The sequence below is a fragment of the Cicer arietinum genome, chromosome 6 (genome assembly GCF_000331145.2).
Source record: "Cicer arietinum cultivar CDC Frontier isolate Library 1 chromosome 6, Cicar.CDCFrontier_v2.0, whole genome shotgun sequence".
NCBI classification, from domain to species: domain Eukaryota; kingdom Viridiplantae; phylum Streptophyta; class Magnoliopsida; order Fabales; family Fabaceae; genus Cicer; species Cicer arietinum.
This window is the reverse complement of record NC_021165.2, coordinates 13052886-13061884: the sequence shown is the minus strand read 5'-3', so window position 1 is coordinate 13061884 and position 8999 is coordinate 13052886. Positions and strand designations below refer to the sequence as shown.

Here is an 8999-nt window from a genome sequence, read left to right as displayed (position 1 = left end):
GTTATCGTCTAGCTCAAATACTTCCAATCATAGTTTGATGACTGATACCTTGGCTGCGACTGTTAGTAATGGCCTTACCTCAGCTTCGCATGAGATTCCTGTGACAGTTGGAAATAATGGTGTGGCTGTAATGATGCATCAGCATAATGATTCTGCGAGCACGTCTGTTGCTCCACGCGCAATGAACCTCAACATGGCTGAGACATTGGTTCATGGTCCACCTCGTTCTCACACACCTCCACAAGTGAGTTTGAGTACTTTGCATTTTGTTACTTGTAAGTTGTGTATTTGGTACAATGTCTTCAGTACTCATATGTTATGTTTTTTGATATGAAGTTATCTGTTAGTACTCAAAAGCTTGAAGAGTTGGCTCTTAAGCAATCTCGGTTATTAATTCCCATGACACCGTCCACACCACGGTCTCTGGTATTGGTCTTCTTTTCTTTATTTCTTCTTCTTCTTTTAAAGTAATGTAGTCATGAAAAACATTCCTTCTTAATTTGTGTTGATTTATTATTTGTATTCCTTAAGGGTTTTATGTGGAATGGAAAGTTTCATGGTACTAGTATGTGCTGCATCATGGTTCAAATTTTTCTGAGACTAAGCTAGAAACATGTCAAATGAAAAAAATATTGTTTTCTTACAATATTATTGTCTCATGTTTTAATTGTATGGTGAATTATTTTGAAAGTCTTAAAGACATAAGTATCTCCTTGCAGTGCTTACTTTTGAATGATTTTAGTTCTCATAGATTTAACACCATTTATTGCCTTTTGCCTTACGAGAAAATATGTTATTAGCTGTAAACTGCGGACAGATGATGTCACTATCCTTTGTTTTTCTATGACGAAATATATAGTATCACACACACTATTCATTTATCATTATCATAAATGTTGCACAATTTGTGGGGAATTGATAGTTATATAGTCTACATTAATAAAACCCTTGATCTTTTTACTTTGCATTTCATTCCTTTCTATGGACAGCAGGAGTAATCATGAAAAATTGTATAGATTAGACTGTCCTCCTTTTCTTCACATCTCCCATACTCTCAAAAGGAAAGAAAATGCAAATGATTCAGTAAGTCAACTGTGATGGTGTATATCACCAAAGACAAGTTGTTAGACCAGTTACATTGTAATTGTGCTAAATCTCAATGTGCTAAGAGCATATGATTATCTTCAATCAACACAAGTTGAGCAAAGCAGTTACTGGACACGTTGCTTGCCCATGAAAAGTTCAAAAGTATTACCTGGATCAACGCGGTTTTATGTAATAACGCAAATTGCTATAGTCATTCAATGCAAGGTTGAAATCATGCCGTGCATAATGCCATGTACACACTAGATGGTCTTATCTCCCATTTGAGAGTATGTACAGGTTTTGAGTGCTATAGATTATTTTGGCATGGCAGTGGAGAAAACTCCCCCTCTCACTCATACTTTATGAAGAGGGTAAAAGTTGATTGTGTTGGTGGTGAAAAGACCTATGGCTGTAAATATTGTTTGTTGTTTATCTTGGTCAGATTTCACAATTAAATCTTAATCAATAGAATTACATATGTTACAGATTATTAGTATAAAGCTTTGCAAGGTTTAAGAACTCACATTTAGCCAAACATAGTCATAATCTCATAAAGAAGTTTTCCTTGTTTCCCTTTGAAACGTTTGAATAAAACCTCTTTTTAACTGGGCTGGGCTTCCTAGAGCAATTTTCATGTATTGTCATGTACCTGTTAGCCTTTTATTTTTTCTCTGTGCATATAATTTTGCGCTTTACCTAATCCCGTTATATTTCTAAGTTGGATTTTATAATGATTTTGCCAATTTATTTGTTTCTCTCTGTTGTACATGACCACCAAACTATAAACACTAAATTCCTCTTATGTTTTGCTTGATTGAGGACCCATGTTTTTGCACGATATCTTGTTATCCAGTTTATGTTCAAATCTCTGCTATGTTTAGTGAATCACACTAACTTCTTAAACAAGTCTTGCACCAAAGCACAATAATTTAAGACGTTAAAACTTGTGAGGACTTTTATAAACTTGTGACACTGATAATATACGCAGTTAATGTTCAATAGTAGGTGTAGCAAACCAAATGAGCAGTAGTTTCTTGAAGTAAATTATTATGGGAAATATGGGACACGTTACTAACTTTAGAGTTGTTTTGCTTATCCTGTAGGCTGCTAGCTCTTTTGATAAATTGAAGGTCAAGACACGGCAGCTTGAGTATCCCTTTTCACATTCTCATTCACCAAGTCATTCTCAACATGGTGCACATCCAAGTTCACAAATACAGAAGACTACTTCTGGTAATTCCTATGATGTAAGTGCTTCACGAGAATTGAATGGTGTCTCTTTGGCTGCAAAGGACAACTTGAGTCCCAATGGAAGTAGAGTAGTGCTTAGTAATGCAACCACTTCTGCATGGATAACATTAGAGAAAAGACCTACTTTTCAAACCCAGAGTAGGAGTGATTTCCTTAAGAATCTCTCAAAGAAGAGTTCCTCAAAAGACACGTCTTGTTCCTTGGAGAATTCTGAAGCCAGCACAAGGAATGACACTAACTGTCTCACTCAAAAATCTAGAGATGCCCCTCTGGTAGATATTTCGGTTGTGAACTCCTTGACTGAACACAGCTCCAATATAACTGCTCAAAATGGCAATGTTCTAGGCGAACCATTGAAATATTCAAGCAACGAAGAACAGCAATATATCACCAAACCAATTTTCCATTCAGAAGATGAAGAGATTGCATTCTTGCGTTCACTTGGGTGGGAGGAAGGTAGCGAAGATGATGAAGGCCTCACTGACGAGGAGATACGGGACTTCTATGAGAAGGTTTGGTACTGTTTCTTTTTCTGTAAATTATTTGGAGTTATGTTTATATTTGATGTATATTTTGAATGATTGCTCCTCAAGTTCTTGCATTTATTTTATTATTTTGTCATGTTTGCAGTACGGGAAATTGCAGCAATGATCAAATACTAGGGGATGCGGTGGAGTAACATCAGGCTTGAGATCATATGCTTATGTGAATTATATTTAGAATTTAGAACTATATTGCAGGATTTGGAATATGAAAGTGATAGGTGAGAATAGATGTGCATTTACTGTTTTTCTTTAGCTTAAAATAGGTGTTATAAGTAGCTGAAAAGGGACTATAAGGAAGTTATATTTTTTTCCTCTGTTCTCCAATTCTTAGAGATATTTACTCGAGCCTTCTAGTTAGATTTTAGAAGTTGTTTCCATTCTTCATTGTCTTAAGATAAATAACAGAGCAAAATAATGTTTATTTTGATTCTTTCCTCATCTTTAGCCTATTTGTCCGTTCGCATTTTATTTTCGTTGTGGCAATACACTACTTATTCATATCAGTAAGACTCTATCTATGATCACATAACATTGCCTTCTAATTCTGTTTTATTAAATTTTGTCTACTTTATATTCAAATATGTCATGCACTATTCCTTCTCCATCGTTTTCTTACAATTACCATAAAACAAGTTTACATGTTGTAAAAGGATTCCTCGGCCGTTTTATTCCTTTAGGCTCCTTCTTGATGATATTTTTGATGCTTGCACGAGGAATATTCTTTTAATTTTTTGTAATTTTGTTGGATTTTGCCCTCTTTGTATAAAAAACAAAGATTCTTCATCCGTTTTATATAATGATAGTTAATTATGTGTAAACCGAGTTAATATATGTTGGGTTTTATTGATTGAAAGCACTGAAAGCAAAAATTGTCATATTGAGTGGCAAGACCAATTTTGTTAATAATATCTCAACCAATCTAATGTGTTTAATAGAGTCTTGTTAGAAAGATTGAGTAGTGTAATGCATGGTGAATAAAACCTCATATAAGAAATAAATTAATTGAAACTATAGTAACAAAAGAAATAGAAAAAGTGAAAAAATAGAGAGAATTATAACTCGTTAGTTTGAGTTCTGTTTTTGGACTAAAACCATACTAAAGGACACATTTTTTTTTTCTTTAAAGTTTTGTTAATATTAGTTATGATTATTTATGGTGCCAAAGTTAATATTATGAAAAAATTGATAATTCTTTGTCACATATCTATATTATAAAATTCACAATTAGATTGAAAGCTACTATTACTAATACATAAATCATGTCTATAAAATTTGACATTGTTCAGGACTAGTCTAATCCGTCTTGACTAATATGCTCAAGTCCACTGTGACACTCAAAGATAATCCTAAAGTCCTATTCGATCCTAATTCCAATGGTTAGGAGCATACAAGGGGAAGAAACATAGCAGGATATTTGTCGAGTAGAATTATTTTCGTATCTAGAGGATTCATTTTTTACACTATAAATATAGTTGTTATGACACAACAAAATATATATATTCTCTATTCAACATACCTCTCACTCTCCTCAAATTTCCACTTATTTGAGCATGAGTGTTTGTAGGTTCGTATTACTCCACTTCGGGACTAAAAATTGTTCATGAATCAAGCTCAACCATCCTTCTCGGTCCAATCCGAATATGATAATAATAATAATAATAATAATAGGAAGTAATTTGATATCTAAATGAAACACATAAAAACTAACTTGTTCAATAAAAGTGCACGAGACATTTATTTTGAAATATATCAATGATGTATCTAACAATTTAATATTAATATAAAATTATATAAGCATGATTTAGATAATAATTTTTATTCCAAAAGTGAATTTTGTAAATCAAATATGAGGTAAGGAATTTCAGGTATCATAATATTAAATTTGACCCTGCAAGTCAATGAATTCTAATAACTAAAAGAAAATAAGAGAAAACAGTATTGATATTAGAATTTAGAGGCCCTTCTTCTATATATATATGAAGCTGCAAATGCAAGGATAAAATTGAAGGAAAGAGCGTCCATGGAAAGCGGAAAGTGGTGGACTTTTAATTTTACATAGGTTTACAACGACATGTGAGGCATTTATAATCACACCACAGCTCACAACATCGTGCATGCGTGGACTTATTAGGCAGCAAGCGGCGCCGCAGCCATTTCTCATGTTTTGCATTACTCGATCATCAATCATATATACCTCATTACTCGTATTACTATAAATCAAACTAATTGTGGGAATAAATCACTATACAATTGTTGGGTGTGAATACAGAGTGTTTTCGGGTCAGAACTAAGGTATGAACTACATCACACGAATTGCTGAACTTATTTATTGACGGCTACTATTTTTCAACATTTTTTATATACATAGGTTTATAGGTATGAGATCATCAAATCATTATGTGTAACCCAAAAAAAATCATTACTATATGTTTAAAAATCTTATTATCTGTTAACCGTAGCAATACACTTTTTTTTATTAATTTTTGTTAACGGATCGTGTTTGAGTCTAAAATAAAGAATATTTTATAGTTTATTAAACATTTGTTTTTCTTTAATAACATTAATGGAGGTTAAATTCGTAAATCCAAGACACACTTTTTGTTATATATATAGATATGGAAAAAAAAAATAAAAAAAAAAAAAAAATAAAAAAAAAAAAGAAAAAAGTAGCATAAATATACTTCAAAAAAAAAATAATAATAATAATAATAATAATAATAATAATAATAATAATAATAATAATAATAATAATAATAATATACATTTAAGACTTTACTTTCACTATGGATGATCTCGATCTTCTATTCTAAGGGTTTGTTTGAGATAATAAAAAATATGATAATATATATTTATTATATCATGTTTGACTAATAAATATACTATGATAAAATATTTCTGAAATTTATCTTATAATTATTATCCTGAATATACATTTGATTAGAAATCAATAGGATATAATAAAAATAATTTATTAATTTTCCTTTATAAAATATAATTTAAAATATCAAAAATTAAAATATAATAAAATATAAATATAAATAAAAAATATATAATTTGATATTAAATTAAAAACAAAAATTATTAATAATTTATTTATAAAAAAATTATGAGTTATGATAAGAGTAGTTTTGTTTATTTTATATAGTATATGAGAATGAGTGAAAGAAAATGGATGGCAATTACCGTTTGCGAAGGGACATATATAATTACCGTTCATATATTAATTGAAGTTATGCAATGGTCTGGTGGTAAAACATTGTGCCTGTTCGCGCGTTACCTGGGTTCGATTCCTCCTTGCCCTTTTCATTTTAAATAAACAAAGTGCGGAATCGAACTCGGGACCCCATGTTCAGAAAAAATGAACACAACTACTACCCCAACAACAATATCATCTCATGTATAACAAATGATAGATACATATATTAATAATATTTTGGAAATATTGTTAATAGATTAAGGTAATATAATGCATTTCAAATACTTTAAATGTAAACAATTTACACATCCAACACATATGAATCGATCGTGTATATGATTTAGAAGTAATTACAGTAAACATTAAATGTTTTTAATAATTTGATTTTTGTGGTGTATTATTGGCAATTTAAAAACTATATAAATAATTAATTACTTTACAAATAAATATTAATAAATAAATATGTAACCCGTGCGTGCGTGCGTGTCGATTAATTGCAAGTGGTGTTGAGTGTGTAACCCGTGCGTGCGTGTCGGTTAATCGCACTTTTCAAAATGGAATATTTCCCAAAAGAAAGCAAATCACGAAATCGAACTCGGGACCACACATTAGGAAAGAAAAAAGACAACCACTACACCAACAACAATATCATGTTATGTATAACAAATTATAGATACATATATTACCAATATTTTGGAAATATCTCCCAAACCTCCAACCTGGTAGTCATGATCTCCTCTGAGAAACTGATTCTAGAATGTCAGGACAGTTGGATTCGTAAATACATTCTAGAATGTCAGACATTCTAGATGAAGTTAGTTGGCGGATGGGTGGGTGGGTGGATGTCACTAATTAATCATTAATCAAACAACAATTCTGTTTATAAAATGTGTCGCCATTAGCCATGTTCATTAATCGTATTTCATTGTTTCCAAACACGACACTTTCATTGTTTCCAAACACTACACTTTCATTGTTTCCAAACACTACACTTTCATTGTTTCCAAACACTACACTTTCATTGTTTCCAAACACTACACTTTCGTTGTTTCCAAACACTACACTTTCATTGTTTCCAAACACACACACTACAAACCATGACCAAATCCTCCGTTTCCCTTCTGGTTTTTGTCTTTCTCCTTCTCAATGCAGGTAGTTAAATTTAAATTTCATTTTATTACTTATAATAGATACCTTCTAATTTTTTTTTTTATTTTGGATAATGTGCAGGAGGGAATGCTAATGGAGCAACTTGGTGTGTTGCCAAGCCTTCAGCAAGTGAACGTGTCCTCCAGCTGAACATTGAATATGCTTGCAACATGTTGCCTAGTTGCAAGATGATTCAATCAGGTGGGGCGTGTTTCTACCCGGACACACCGATGAATCATGCATCTGCCATCATGAACCACTACTATGCAACTAATGGAAGAAACCTTTGGAACTGCAACTTCTCAGACTCTGCTCTCATTGCTGTCACTGATCCAAGTAAGCATTTTTTTTATATATAAATGGAAATGTAGCCTTAATGGGATTTTGATATGTTTGTTTGATTTATACAGGTTATGGGAGCTGCAACTATGTATAACAAATGATAGATACATATATTACCAATATTTTGGAAATATCTCCCAAACCTCCAACCTGGTAGCCATGATCTCATCTGAAAAACTGATTCTAGAATGTCAGGACAGTTGGATTCGTAAATACATTCTAGAATGTCAGACATTCTAGATGAAGTTAGTTGGCGGATGGGTGGGTGGGTGGATGTCACTAATTAATCATTAATCAAACAACAATTCTGTTTATAAAATGCGTCGCCATTAGCCATGTTCATTAATCGTATTTCATTGTTTCCAAACACGACACTTTCATTGTTTCCAAACACTACACTTTCATTGTTTCCAAACACTACACTTTCGTTGTTTCCAAACACTACACTTTCATTGTTTCCAAACACTACACTTTCGTTGTTTCCAAACACTACACTTTCATTGTTTCCAAACACTACACTTTCGTTGTTTCCAAACACTACACTTTCATTGTTTCCAAACACTACACTTTCGTTGTTTCCAAACACTACACTTTCATTGTTTCCAAACACTACACTTTCGTTGTTTCCAAACACTACACTTTCATTGTTTCCAAACACTACACTTTCGTTGTTTCCAAACACTACACTTTCATTGTTTCCAAACACTACACTTTCGTTGTTTCCAAACACTACACTTTCATTGTTTCCAAACACTACACTTTCGTTGTTTCCAAACACTACACTTTCATTGTTTCCAAACACTACACTTTCATTGTTTCCAAACACTACACTTTCATTGTTTCCAAACACTACACTTTCGTTGTTTCCAAACACTACACTTTCATTGTTTCCAAACACACACACTACAAACCATGACCAAATCCTCTGTTTCCCTTCTGGGTTTTGTCTTTCTCCTTCTCAATGCAGGTAGTTAAATTTAAATTTCATTTTATTACTTATAATAGATACCTTCTAATTTTTTTTTTTTTTGGATAATGTGCAGGAGGGAATGCTAATGGAGCAACTTGGTGTGTTGCCAAGCCTTCAGCAAGTGAATGTGTCCTCCAGCTGAACATTGAATATGCTTGCAACATGTTGCCTAGTTGCAAGATGATTCAATCATGTGGGGCGTGTTTCTACCCAGACACACCGATGAATCATGCATCTGCCATCATGAACCACTACTATGCAACCAATGGAAGAAACCTTTGGAACTGCAACTTCTCAGACTCTGCTCTCATTGCTGTCACTGATCCAAGTAAGCATTTTTTTTATATATAAATGGAAATGTAGCCTTAATGGGATTTTGATATGTTTGTTTGATTTATACAGGTTATGGGAGCTGCAACTATGTATAACAAATGATAGATACATATATTACCAATATTTT

General features: G+C 32.4%; 1 protein-coding gene across 2 annotated transcripts; it reads left to right on the top strand.

Annotated features, from left to right (window-relative positions):
• The first annotated feature begins 6 nt into the window (after positions 1-6).
• On the top strand, positions 7-3320 carry LOC101507621 (uncharacterized). Of its 2 annotated transcripts, XM_004504683.4 has the most exons (4): positions 7-244; positions 337-426; positions 2190-2849; positions 2968-3320. In XM_004504683.4, exons 1-4 carry the CDS (start codon positions 38-40, stop codon positions 2986-2988), a joined length of 978 nt encoding a protein of 325 aa, XP_004504740.1. In that variant the 5' UTR covers positions 7-37; the 3' UTR covers positions 2989-3320. The 2 variants fall into 2 exon arrangements, with proteins under 2 accessions (XP_004504740.1, XP_027192003.1); XM_027336202.2 differs by lacking the exon at positions 337-426.
• Positions 3321-8999: the final 5679 nt, after the last annotated feature.